General features: G+C 42.2%; 1 protein-coding gene across 1 annotated transcript in view; it reads left to right on the top strand.

Moving 5' to 3' along the window:
• The first annotated feature begins 2120 nt into the window (after positions 1-2120).
• MARCHF8 (membrane associated ring-CH-type finger 8) overlaps positions 2121-14969 on the top strand; it is a 62427-nt gene continuing 49578 nt past the window's right edge. Inside the window, exon 1 of the mRNA XM_089499386.1 lies at positions 2121-2210. Within this exon, the coding sequence (XP_089355512.1) occupies positions 2121-2210 (90 nt within the window). The remainder of the gene's footprint in view (positions 2211-14969) is intronic.

The raw sequence follows: 14969 nt of genomic DNA, 5'->3' as shown, positions 1-14969 counted from the left end.
GCTCCTCACACATACCTTTATTGCAGCAGATATGATCCTTTAGTGTGCAGCCACCAGCAGGATATACTTGGCCACACACTGCAAAACTTTATATAGCAAGACTCTCCCGATAGAGAGGGAGAGTTTTTACATTACCTGGTCATTTTGGACCAGCGTGACCACCTTTATAAAAGCAGTTTGCTAATGAGGAAAGGCATCAAAAATGGTCTTAGAGAAGCTATTGTTGCTGCCCATCAATCTGGGAAGGGTTGTAAGGCCATTTCCAAACCATTTACAGTCCATCATTCTACAGTGATACATTTGCCAAACTCATCCCAGACCGTGCAATGCTCAGAGAAATTGCAGAAAAAGTTCATGACAGTACAATTAGAAAAAGGTTGAACATATATGATTTGTTTGGAAAGGTTACCAGGAGAAAGCCTCTTGGTTTGCAAAGTTACATCCCTCAAGACTTCTGGAACAATGTCCTTTGGACAGACGAGACTAAAGTTGAGATTTTTTACCATAATGCACAGTGCCATGTTTGGTGAAAACAAAACACAGCATATCAATACAAAACCCCCTTATACCAACTGTCAAGCATGGCGGTGGAGGGGTGATGATTTGGGCTTGTTTTACAGCCACAGGACCTCGGAACCTTGCAGTCATTGAGTCAATCATAAACTCCTCTTTATACCAAAGTATTCTAGAGTCAAATGTAAGGCCATCTGTGCGACAGGACAAGCACAAAGCCACAACAGAATGGCTGAAAAAGAAAAGAATCAAGGTGTTGCAATTGCCCAGACCTCAACCCAATTAAACTGCAGTGGCAGGGCTTTAAGAAAGCTCTGAATAACCAGTGAACCTCAATGAACTGAAGCAACGTTATAAAGGAGAGTGGGCCAAAGTTCCTCCACAAGCAACAATTACAGTTATTGCTGCTAAAGGTGGTCCTACAAGCTAATTAATCATAAGGTGTACTTCGTTTTTTACACATGGCTTCTCCATTTTGGCTTTATTTCTGGGGAATAAATCATGGCATAGTGTAATATGTCATGTGTTGTTGTTCATCTGAGATATTTACCTAATTTTTAGACCTGCTAAGGAACAAAGTTTTTGTATATCTTGTCCTAAAATGTAAAACCAAAGGGTGTACTTTCTTTTTTCAATGACTGTACCCTCTATGTGCTGCTTTTGAATGAAACGCTTAGTTTTTAAGCTTGGTGATCTTGTACAGATTGAGTTACAGTAAATAAAAAATTATTTGATCCCCTTCTGATTTTTTACATTTGGCCACTGGCAAAGACATGATCAGTCTATAATTTTACTGGTAGGTTTATTTGAACAGTGAGATACTGAATACAATAAAATCCAGAATAACGCATTTCCTTCACTTTAGCCTAATAGCCCTTTTCTTCTTTTGACACAGTTTTGTTTTTAGACACTAGAGTATTCTGATTTTTTTTTAACCCTTTATGTGCCTACCCTGCATCATATCGTAATATTTATTAGATAAATGTACTAAAAAGCTGGGAGCTTTTAACAAAATAATTTTGTTTCTGTTATTTTTACCACTTGGTTTAGAATTCTTGGGTAAATAACAGGGAAAAAATATGATTTTGGGTGAGAGGTGTTTACCGCTATATCATGTAGTCAGATGTGTGGGTTGCCTTAAACTAAGAATATATGAACAGCTTAACCTGTTCTCAATGCAAACATATCTAATACATATGTATCTTCTTTAGACAAGTTAACCATATGGATAAATATAAAATATAATTAAATTGGATATTATACATAGTTTATTAATATAGATGCATAATATAGTTAGAATTGTAAAAACACACATAGTGTTTTACTTTGTTCCTTTGCAAGGCCCTTTTTTTAAGCTTAAACTACGGTATTAATAAACTGGTATTAGTGTGAAAAATTTAAAATAAAACAAAACACTGATAAATAGAATTTTAATTTTTTTTATCTGACAGTAATTAACAAAAATCTGCTTTTTTGGTGTATTTATTACATAAATTGTGTTTTATTGCTACAATAATGATAGCCATATTTTGTATTTAAATCTAGAAGCCAAGTCAACAGATCAACATGGAAAGCATTCTATCTAAAGAGGACTAAATACAAGTTTGATGAACATGCATCAGATATCAATCATTCCACCCCGAGACATTAATTCCTTAAGAATACAGAAAAATAAAGCAAAAGAAAAAGAAGAACAGGTAAGGGTTGTTGGTATTGTGACTTTTATTTTGCTTATATCATGTTTGAGAACCAATGAGTGGATTAACAATGGAGCCAAATGGTCTGTTGTCCCAAAGGACGCTTTGTAGGCAGAGCCCTTGTTGTTCATATTCCTAATGTTCACTCCATCAAAATTCCAACATATGAATATACCTGGGAACTTCTTCTCTCTGGCTACCTGGAGCCTTCCCTTGCGTGACGGGGCCAGGACTGCCCACTGATCGTGGGAGGTGCCTCTGACATTTTGGGCATTCTCGCTGATGTCAGCAGGGAAACACCCCCATTTAAAGGGCAAATGGGCAGGGTGTGTCGCTCCCGTGACCCGGAGGATTCGGATGTTGACCCGGAGAGTTCCCAGGTATGCATATGAATTATAACAAACTTGCGATTTATTTGTAACGCTGGCTGTGGGTACTCTTGTTCACCCATGAGCCTGGTCTCTTTCTACCAGGCCTCTTGCATTTGATGTGTGTGTGTGATTAAGACTCAATGGTAAGGTCATACCTTAACTTTAGAGTGGCTTCTCCACCTATACAGTCTCTCAGTGATTTGAGACCCTGGCTTTGTACAACTACTGTACTTCATTCTTATTCACTGGTTATTGTAAAGCACCAAGAGAGCCCAGATAACAATTTTTAGACTAGCTAGGATCCCATGTAGTACAATCACAGGCAATTAGTCTGAACAGGCAAACAGATGTGATTGAAATCACAAGGTAAGTTTGCATGCATTGGAGTCAACGCAAATAGTACTTTAATATTTTTTAAAAATGTAAATCAATTTTTGGGGTCTACACTGTGCCTTTTAAGAATTGATGGTGTTTAGTGGAAAATATATTTAAAAATAATATTGACATGTTTATTGTTATATAACAGGATATATATTCTTTCTGGAATAGTATTATTTAACAAAATTAATGGCATTAAAAAAAAAAACTAAAACAAAACCTCATACATCTTTAGAGAAGTAAACAAAGTGAAGTGTGGTTAATGAGGCGAATGCACACATTAAAACGAAAGCAAGGAAATGTCATATAGAATTCTGATAATGTAATAGTTATCCTATGTCTAATCCAGTGTCCTTTATTGTTTAAATGGTTAATCATCCTTATTTTAAATGGTTTTCTGTCTTTTCTGTGTTTGAAGTTCCCCTACACAACATTTGCAGATGTGCATGATGTTCCCTTGATGATGTGTGTTTTGTTGTTGTGATGGGCAGTGTTGTCATTAAAGATGTGAGATGTGTAGACACTAGATATGTGCAACTGGGCCAAAAACAATTCAGACTCATTTTTCAGTTCATCTTTGGCCCATTCTTGTTTAGACAACAAAGTCTGTTTCCTGCCCATTTTTTTGCATGAAAATCAGAAGCGAAATTTGTTGTCTGACACCCATGTTTACTCTCGCTCTCTAAATATTGGCAAACATGCACATAGGGTTATTTTAGGGCAAAATGGTGGAGCTTCCAGTGATATCCTCTATCCTGGCCCTCAGTTTTGGCAGAATACCACTGGGAGGTCATGTCTGCGGAGATGAGTGAGGAGAGAAGAAAAAAGAGAGAAAAGAGACAAAAGAATAGACAAAATGCGAGACATGGAAGCAGGGCAGAGTGATTGGCAGAGAAGATAGAGAAACATTCAGAGAAAGTGGAAGTTCAAGAGCCCGTGGATTTCAGACCAAAATTCAGAACTTTTTGCTTAGTTTTTGTCTGTTTTGAGGGAGAGTCTGGGCTCGTTTTGGTGATCCCCATCACACCAAACAGAAGTTGTATCGTTGCAAGGATCTGCGGGAGGAGGTCAGAAGAAATTGCCCTACTGCGTGTTTAAGACCTTCTTGGATGGAGATGACGATATTGGTGGCTACCTTCAAGATTTTGTAAATTTTGAGAGGGCTACCTCCAAGACTCTTACACACTGTAGGGCGTAATCCCTGAAGCCTAATGGAGAAGGTTCAGAGGCCTGCGAAAGGGGAGCAAAGACTCGCATGGGCATACAGCATGCAGTGGGCAGAATTGGATATAGGACTGCCAGATGCTTTACAACTAATCCTCCTTGAGCAGTTCTAAGATCATGCTGCACCAGAGGTCCGAGACTGGGTGAGAAACAGGTGACCTCTGATGGTGGAAGAAGCCGGCAGGCTGAAGCATGAGTATCAAGACAGCAGGAGGGCAGAACAAAGTGGAGCACGCTTACTGCTACGAACCCGCGTCAACCCATGGCAAAGTGGGAAGTAACTGTAAAGAGTAACTGTCCCCAATGAAATAGATCTTCATGGCACCGCCAGCAAACCAACCCCCCTAGGACAGCCGCTTGTTGTTGGAAAGCCAAGATAAGTGGTTCATGGAATATTTCTCTTTAAGTAGTAGTTGTAAGTCCCTTGCATGTATTCGTATCCTGTATTGTAGTAGGTGTTCTTGGGTATTCTCAATGCAGGTTTAATTTTCTTTTTTAATTATCCTGGTTTTGTAAGCCCTCTAGTTTGAAAGACTGCAATAGTGTTTTCAGCTGCTTATTCAGCTGCTTATTGCAATGTTATCTGATGGCTTGGCTGTAAATAATACCGTGAGTGGGATGAGTAAAAGCTGGAGCTGGTGCTTGGCTTTAGATTGTAGTAAGTAGGCTTTAAATAAATTTAAAGTAAGTTATGGCTGTAGGAGAACCGAGGGGGGGGGGGTTCAGGACAACACTGAAGAAATGATACTCTGTTACAATGTAAAGTAGTGAGGGGTGTACTCACTTTTGTGAGATACTGTATACAGGAAAACATCTATAATTACTGTATTGGTTGGATTATAGGCCTCACCCGATTATAGGCCGCACCCTTAAAGTTTGGTGCTATTTTAAGGAAAAATTTATTTTTCAAGAAAAAAAAACAAATGAGTGGAAGGGTAAAACAGTATTTTTTCTATTGAACAGGAATACATGTATTTTAACATTTTCGTTATCTATAATGAAATTAGCCAGCAGAGGTTATATACAAAAAAAAATAGCCATTTTAAAGTCTCCCCCTTAATTCATAATGCACCTTATAGATATGCCACTCTGCTCCCCAGATATGCCACTCTGCTCCCCCCCCCAGACTTACCAATGCAACTCAATGCGCTCAGACAACCTCTGCTGCTGCCGGCACTTCCGCTGGGGCTTCTATGGTGGAGCACCGGAAGGTCATTTAACGTCGGCGCTCCTTTGTCGAAGCCTGTCAGGAACTGGGTCCATACAGACAACAGTAATAACCCAGAGCGCCCAAAGATGGAGTTCAGGAGGTATTACGCAGTAGTGGAGTTGGACAGGGCCTGGTGCAGGGAGACTGCACTCTCCTGGTGGGCATCTAGGGTTTTGCGGCCACATACCAGGGCCCTGACATAGCAGCAGTCCAGAACAAAGCAAAACTAAATTTGGCTGGATGTGGAAATCCGAAACAAAACTTGGAGATATCCTGCAAGCACCTTGGGGCAGGCATGAAACATAGCACTAGAATCATGAGCATTATGCTGCAGGCTGGGAGTAGGGAAGCTAAGCAGAGTATATAGCGGAAACATAGCAAGCAAGGACAGGGAGAACAAGCAAGAAACATAACCAGACAAGACATACATGATACAGGGCACAATAAAGGACAGGGAACAAGGCAAGGAACACAGGGGAAGGATTGAGGAGCCGGAATCCTCAGACGCTTCTCCTTTAAGCAAGGATAGGACATCTTAACTGGGACAAGGGGAGAGGAGAGAGGAACCAAAATCCTGAGATGATTCAGGGTAGAAGGGCAAAAGTACACAAAATACAGACACACATGGATACAGGACTAGCCTAGGACTATAAGATAACAATTGGAGATTCCGTCACATCATATGGCCATAGTATGCTTAGCCCACCACTACATCAAAGTACTCAAATATTCGGTGGGTCCTAACGCTAAACCCTGCTTACTGAATTACTAATAAACTAAACATTGAATCCAAACACAGAACCGAGAAGGACATACCTTTAGACTGCAGCGCTGCAGGGGATCTGGATTCTAACCCTGCTGTTAAATGAAAGAGAAAATAATAATTAAAAAAAAAAACACCTGCCCGGCGCCCGGAACTGCATGTCTTGGCGATAGGAATTGTGCGCTCCCACTGTAAAGACTTAAAGTGGGGCAAAAAGCGCGGCCTAAAATCGGGCCAATACGGTATACAAAATATGAATCATGCCAGAAATCTGTTCTGTCTCTGTATCCATAACTGTTATCATTGGTTTGCTTGGGTTTCTTGGTTTGTGGATTTTTTAAGCATATAGAAGGTCCTACTTATCTGTAGTTGTGGTGTTCATTATCACTACTGCTCCACGATTATCTGCTGGTTTCATTGTGATTTTATGGTTCATGCTCAAGTCAATTGCCTGTCTTTCCAAATATGATAAATGGTAGATGGTATTTTTCGCCTGTGTTGTTGAAGACACAGTTCTCAAACAAAAGCTTTCTATATACCTTATACAGTGTATATTCCAAATACATAAAATTTTAGATATTGATGTGCCTCTGACACATGCCACCTAAAAATACCATACTTTGTTTGTTAATGAAATACCCGTCATTGTGTATAAAACATCTGTTACATTGATAGAAGTTCTCATGTACAGGTTTAAACACAATGGAAAATTTTGATATTGGAAAAAGATTTCTTGTTCTCCTACACAGCTCGTCTTATGATAGGACATTTGTCTTAAACATATATTTTTACAATATTATACAAATAGTGTTATATATTGAAATAATTAGTGGTTCTGCATAACTGAAAAAATCAGAAACTGTTTAAAAATGGCATAACAAAATAATAATAAAACAATTTGCACTATACTTAAAAACATGAAGAACTAAAACAGTGTTTAATAAGCCTATTATTTTCAGAGGGAGTATTCAGCTATTGCATGTGTGACTTGGAGAAGGGTTACATGTAAAGCAATATTGTGTATTTTTCCACTGGTTAACTATATTCAGTGAAAAGCCTTTTTATTTTTTGTTCTGAATTTTGTAAATGCCAATTTGTGAAGTGAATACAATTAAAAAATAATTTATTTTTTTTTGCAAATGAATAATTGTCGTGATAGCAACTTAATGTTTTTGCCAACATTTTCATGGCAGATTTCACATCCTCCTGTAACACAACCATTATTATAGAAGGGTTACATTAGTACATGCTGCTGTATGTGAAAGTGAATAAAGGCAACAAAACATGTTCAGTGGGTGGGAAAATAAAGCTCTTCCTGCATAATGCATAACAGCTTAATGGCAAGTTTATACCTTCCCTCTAAAATGTGATGTGAAAATTAGTTTGATCACCCGAACTAAACAAATGATCTTTTTGTTTTGTGCCCTTATTTCTTTTATGTGACTTAATATAATTTTAAATGTAAATGCTTTGCTGCTATAGTATGTACTTTGCAACAAAAGTTTAGATAACATTACATCAAAAAAGCAGTGATACATTTTATCTACGTTAATGTGCATAGACTGGTATGTTTTTTTTATCTTTTTTGTCAGGGTGGATTTGATTTCAATCAAGTCACAGTTTAAATCACAAGTCTATTAAAATTATGATTGGCAAATGTAAAGACTCATTCTTACTGGTAGTTATAATATTCCATATTTGCAACAAGATAAAGATTAAATTTTTAGAGTAGTAACTTGTCAGATTAGCGAAACGGCTATATCAGAATTGATTTTAGTTTAGACCCTTTAGGACAGTTGATGTACCAGGCATATCACTTTCACTTTCTTAACCCAAACGGTGTTGTTGTAATGCCTAGATGTCAAGGCAACACCAACATCGGCAACAGGAGCCCCATGTGGCCCCTCCCCCAGGCATAAACGTCTGCAATACAATGTTGCTGAAATGCTTCAATAGCGAGGCATTCAGCGACACAGAAAACCCACCCCTGAATGCATTCTAACTGCCCCGGAGAATATGAACAACGAGTGTGTGTGTTTGGGGGAATGGACCTGTGAATGAATGAGTATATGAATGAATGTGTGTGTGATAGCATGGATATGTAAGTGGGGCTGGGGGCATGGCACAGGGAGGTCTTAAGTGCTATGCAGACCCCGTACTGCTGGCAGCATGAATACACAAGGGGCAGCTAGCCAGGTTTCAGCATGTACTGGCTGACTTGGCATGGTAGGAGTGTGACTTCTAACAGCAATCACAGTCCTATCATGCCCAGGTTCCAGCATGTACTGGTTGCCTGGGCATGATAGGAGTGTGATTGATGTTAGCAATCACACTCCTATCATGCCAAATCATGATAGGAGTGTTCCACTCTCCTATGCTCCAGAGAACTAATTTTAATGAATTTATATGAACCTTCCATGTCAGCTACCTTTTCAGAACATTAAATGAGGCTTCTTCTCCTAGGCTATTGCTGAGTGCCACGGATCGAGTACTCTCCGGCGACGGGCAGATGAATCCCAGCGTCTCCTCTCCTCCCCTCCCCTGTTCGCTGTCACAGAAGCGCCCAGGGTCTCCGTGGAAATGCGCCCCCTCCGCTGCCGCATTTTCAGGTTGTCATGGAGACTCTGCCGATAGGCAGGGCCGGCCTTAGGGGTGTGCGACCTGTGCGACCGCACAGGGCGCCATGGTTGCAGGGGCGCCTGACCGGGACTTAGATTAAAGCATCGGTTTTTTTTTTTGTGTTTTTTTTTTTAAACTTTATTTAACATCATTCATGTTAAATAAAGTTTAAAAAAAAAACGATGCTTAAATCTAAGTCCCGGTCAGGGGCGCCGAGCGGTTGCTCGTGAAGTTCTCGGCAACCGCTCGGCGCCCCTTACTCTCCGTGACTCCGTCGCTGTACCGGCATCTCATGTTGAGCGCCGGACTATTCCGGCTCTCAACATGAAATGCCGGCACCGCGGCAGAGAGAGAAGTCGGATGCCTCCCGCTCTCGCCACAGGACCGGCAACAAGGTAAGTGGGGGGTGTAGTTTGAAGGGGCAGGGGGGGGGTGTAGTTTGAAGGGGCAGGGGGGGTGTGTAGTTTGAAGGGGCAGAGGGGGGGGTGTAGTTTGAAGGGGCAGAGGGGGGGGTGTAGTTTGAAGGGGCAGAGGGGGGGTGTAGTTTGAAGGGGCAGAGGGGGGGGTGTAGTTTGAAGGGGCAGAGGGGGGGGTGTAGTTTGAAGGGGCAGGGGGGGTAGTTTGAAGGGGTAGTTTGAGGGGCGGTAGTTCGAAGGGGCATGGGGGGGGGTAGTGAGGGGGGGCGCCAGAGGAGTAGTCCGCACAGGGCGCCACAACGTCTAAGGCCGGCTCTGCCGATAGGGAAGGAGACGCGGACATGCGTTGCCATGAAAACGCGTCTCCTCCGATGACGTCACTTTGGCGCCAAACTCAAATAATAAAAGGCCTAACCTCCCAGAAACCTTTGCTCAGGTATCAGCTGGTCTTTACCCTATACCCAAGTGTTGTTATCCGATTTGCCTACTCGTGTACTAGACCTTATCCAGTGATTCCTAACAGTGGTTCCTAACAGTGATTTTTGCAGCCTACCTTGACCCTTTGCTTGTGACCTGACTTTGCCTTTGGATTATCCTTTTTGTACTTCGCCCAGATTTCTGCGTGTGTGTTTGTTTCCTGCGAATAGGAACCAACCGGTTCCCCAGCTCACAGCGAGCCGTGACAGTATACTTGAGCCACACCATGGTTCCTGCAGGTCTTCAAGCCACACTCTTTGGTATGAATCAAAAGATGGAGAAATTGGCTCAAATAATGATTGATATGCAGGCGCAGAATGGCAGTTTACGCTACTCCTGCACCCGCTGTTGCCAAACAAGAACCAAGCCCTTCATTTGAACGACACGTTCCACTACCATCTAAGTTCACCGGAGACCGTAAGACTTTCCGTAGATTTGTCACAAACTGTGAACACATGTTTTCTATTAAACCACGCACGTACAGCACAGACACCGTTAATGTCCGTTCTATGATCCTCCTGATGGAGGGTGAACCTGCCAATTGGGCCCACAGACTGTTAGAGACGGATGATCCTATCTTTCATACCTATTCCTCCTTTGTGGCTGCCTTGTCCTCTTTGTATGATGATCCTCACCGTCATTCCTCCGCCTGCTCAGCCGTTAGAGCTCTAACCCAAGGCCATCGACCGGTGGAGGAGTATATTATGGAGTTCAGGTGCTTTGCCACTGATACCAAGTGGAACAAATATGCACAGATCAATTCCGTCTGGGTCTCTCGGACGCTATTAGAGACAAACTAGCCTGTTGCCAGATCACTAGAACCTCTACGGTGAGTACTCTGTTCGTGACAGTACCCCCTCCCTAACGGTAACCCCCGGGAACAGATAGGACCGGGCTTAGAAGGGTGGTGCCTTGTACTATGGAGGCTTTGATGGCTTGACAAAACCCTCTATAGTTTAAATGGGCCAGTTGGTAGATCAGAGAATTCTCTTGTAAACAGCCTATCGAGCAGTGCCACAGTATGGTGATCTTCCCTTGGTTCACCAGATTGTTTGCCTTAGGACTTGGCCTTAGTATTTAATTTTCAGCAATACAAAACTTGCAATATATTGTTAAGAATATCAACATGGGGAAGTGGGGCCATGTGCACACAGGTGCTTCTTTTATAAATGGTGATAATGCCACTTGTTATAATTCTGTTTGTAAATGTCTTGCAAGATATGTGACGCAGAAAGCATTATTTATGATGTGTATTGCTCTTAGCATGATAAAAAAAACCACTTCTGTTCTATAGAAGACAACTGGGATTCTTTTGCATACATAGTGCAACGCATTAAAACTCACACTCCTTATTTTCATTGCGCTGCTCACCCAGTAGATCCAGTAATGGACTCAGTTTAGAAGTTTTATAGAGGACTCAGATGGACTTTGTCTTTCAGCCATAATTACTGAATACCAATTGTGATTTTACACTGTGCTGCATTATTAATGATTACCATTGTTTTAGTTAATTGCAAATCTTTGTCACTTGACTTTTTGTCTCCATCTACAAAATAACAAAGAGAAGCAGCTGTGTCCCTGGCACAGGGCTTCTCCGCTAATTTGCTTACCATTATTATTGTGGCTTCTTAGATAATAAAACCTCCTTCTCAGTTTACTTAGCTCATCCCCCCAAAGAGCTGCTTCAGTATTGCCCTATTTGATTGCTTTATGGACTTTGTAAAGAAGTCATTGTTTGTGTTGCCTTGTTTCTGACAGCAAATTAATAAAACTCTCCATTTAAAGAGACATGGCATGAATGTACACTGCTGACGAGTGTAACAGTAATTATCTGATATACTGTACATTAATGCATACACCATAAAACACTGATTAAAGCTTGAGTCTTTATGTCAGGAAAAATAGTTGGACCAGTTGCTCATTATCTGCCATCAAATTCTTAGTTTCTATTCTGTGTTTCTATGTTAATAATAATTAAACTAGTGTGCTATGGGTCAGAGGTTGGCGTTTGGAATTCATTTCTACATTAATCAATAAAGTAAATGGCTTATTTGTATTGAGATTTAGGCTTACATAAAAATGAAATGAAGCCATGTACATCTGTATGTGTATATGTACCACCTACTTTATATTGGTCATCCAGAGATATAAGAATGCTTCAGCTGTGTGCACTAAAAACAACTGTGCCAAGAAAGACTTCATACTGTAAAAGTTAATTACCCCAATGTAGTCCATGAAATTATTTAATTTCACTTTTTGGTTGCTATTCCTATTGATCATTTGCAGTGGCGTCGCTACAGGGGGGCAATTGCCCCCCCTGCCGAATTTGTAATAAAGTCGCAATGCGACTTTAAATCCCGTCCTTTTTTATTTATTTATTTATTTTTAATGCGGAGGAGAGAGAGGGTGCGGCCCGCGTAAGATCGGCAGCCAGGGCAACCGATCTTACACGGGCCATACCTCGAGCCCTGCTACTTACCTGTAGGAGGGTCTTCTGTACTGCATAGAGGCAGGCCTGGACTGGGACAAAAAATAGGCCCGGGCATTTAAGCCAGAGCAGCCCGCTGCGACTGCGATCCGCCACTCTAAGGGGCCGGGAGGCCCCCACCAGGGCCGGCCTTAGGGGTCTGCGGCCGCATCGGGGTTTTTTTTTTACTTTATTTAACATCCTCCATGTTAAATAAAGTTAACAAAAACTTTATTTAACATGGAGGATGTTAAATAAAGTAAAAAAAAAAAAATCCGATGTTTTAATTTAAACCCTGTGCGGCCGCACACCCGTAAGGCCGGCCCTGGTGGGGGCTTCCCGACCCCTTGGAGTGGCGGACCCGGTCGCAGTTGCGGCGGGCTTAAGGGGAAGGTGCCCCTTATGACCTGCGTTAATGCGGCCGTAGAGGCCGCATAGGCCCAGTCAGTCCGGTCCTGACTGGGCCTATTTTAAGGTAGGCGCCTAGAGCTGCAGCTCCATCAGCCACTAAGTCAATCCGGCCCTGCCGCGGCCCGGCCCACCGGGCAAATGCCCGGTGTGCCCGATGGCCAGTCCGGGCCTACATAGAGGAAGCGGAACCTAGCAGAGTTCACGTGACATCACATGACTCTGCTCCAGTCCTGCTTCCTCTGTGCAGTACCAGAGAACGCAGAGGGAGGCCGCGTCCTCTGCTGACGTCTGTGAGCGGCATCGAGGAGCTGCAGTGCAGGTAAGGGGGTGGGGAGGGTGTTTGAATGAGTATGCGTGATTGAGGGAATTAATCTGTGAATGAATGAGTATATGAATGAATGAGTGTGTGATAGCATGGATGTGTAAGTGCTGGAACCTAGGCATGATGGGACTGTGATTGCTGTTAGCAAACACACTCCTATCATGCCAAGTCAGCCAGTACTTGCTGAAACCTAGCTAGCTGCCCCCCTTGTGTATTGATGCTGCCAGCAGTATGGGGTCTGCACATCACTTACAGCCACCCTGTACCAGCGTGTATTGGCTGACTTGGCATGATAGGAGTGTGATTGCTAACAGCAATCACAGTCCCATCATGCCTAGGTTCCAGCTTTTACTGGTTGGATGTGTAAGTGCTGGAACCTAGGCATGATGGGACTGTGAATGCTGTTAGCAATCACACTCCTATCATGCCAAGTCAGCCAGTACTTGCTGAAACCTAGCTAGCTGCCCCCCTTGTGTATTGATGCTGCCAGCAGTATGGGGTCTACACATCACTTACAGCCACCCTGTACCAGCATGTACTGGCTGACCTGGCATGATAGGAGTGTGATTGCTAACAGCATTCACAGCAAGCACAGTCCCATCATGATAGCAGTGTGATTGCTGTGTGGGCAGTGTGGATGCCAGGGCTGGCTTTGGGGTGTGCAACCTGTGATCTATGCCTGTAATTTAGTGGGTTTTAAATATACCTTTTAATGACGTGTTTTTAGGTGAATTCCAATTGATCTACACCTGCAAAGCTGGGTTTTTGCATGATTCTGTGGATCCATATCTATATATTTCTATACATTATATATACCTGCAAATACAGTGTTTGTATGTCTTATTCAGTTGATTAATACCTGCAATGCTGTTTCCATGTATTTATTTGATCTATACCTGCAATGCTATGTTTCATATACTATTGTATAGCTGCAAATACGGGATTTGTATGTCTGATTCTGTTTATTTGATATATACCTCTGGAACAACACAGTAGGGACACAATATGTATATAGGTTGAACTTGATGGACTTTGGTCTTTTTTCAACCTTATGAACTATGTTACTATGTTACCTTCAGTGCTGAGATCACAAGTGAATTTCAGTTGATCTATACATGCAAAGCTTGGTTTGTGTGTTAATGTGTTGATCTATACCTGCTATCGGCAACTGGGGCTAATATTAATATATATGGGCAGCAGGGGCATCAATACACAAGGGGCAAAACCACTAAGGGGGGTATAAACGACAATGCAGTGTGAAAAATCCATCCTGATGTAGACGTCTGTGAAGTAGATTGTGTCCTGCTGTTTGTGTGTTTTTGGTTATCAGTGTAGCAGAGCCTGTCCTCGGGTGTGTGTGTGTGTGTGTGTGTTTGTTTGGATGTGGGTGTGGCAGAGCCTGTCCTGATGTGTGTGGGTGTCTGTGTGTCAGAGCCTGTCCTGGTGTGTGTGTGTGTGTTTGGTTGTCGGTGTGGCAGAGTCTGTCCTGGGGTGTGTGTCTGGGTGTCGGTGTGACAGAGCCTGTGTTGGTGTGTGTGTTTGGTCATCTGTTTCCTGGCACTTAACTTACAGTAGGAATTATTTCATTTATATTTATCCAGAGATAAAATGCCCTCCTGAAGTTGTAATGACTTCATAGATTATACTACATGAATCTATGGTTCTACATGGGGGAGGGGGGGGCTCAGCATGATACTTTCATATATGGCTTTTCCATGTTTGATAATACTAGGATAATTGAAGATTCTTCTTGAAACATTTTATTGGGCCATTCTCATTTTATTGAGCTGCACTCAGTGTTGATTATGTAATATTTCAACATCAGGAGGAGTGTTTTTTTCAGTGACTGAATAAATGTTGGATTGATTTTTGTAAAGGGTTGGGAAGGAATGTAGCCCGGCCCATCTTGAACATCTGGTACACAGGGCAAACACCTGGTGTTTTACTGGCCAACAGTGTCCCATGCTAATCGGCTCTGCCACTCCGGTGGCAAATCATGTGCAGCAGTGTGTGGGGCCACTGGTTGGATATGCCCCACTACATGCACATAAAAGTGTAACGCATGGACGCACATATTCAGCCCTCGGCTGCAATTAACACT

This window comes from Sceloporus occidentalis, unplaced genomic scaffold (genome assembly GCF_023333645.1).
Source record: "Sceloporus occidentalis isolate IW3139 unplaced genomic scaffold, rSceOcc1.0.p SCAF_134, whole genome shotgun sequence".
Classification (NCBI taxonomy): Eukaryota; Metazoa; Chordata; class Lepidosauria; order Squamata; family Phrynosomatidae; genus Sceloporus; species Sceloporus occidentalis.
Note: the sequence above shows the minus strand (reverse complement) of the source record. Positions and strands in the feature narration are given on the sequence as shown.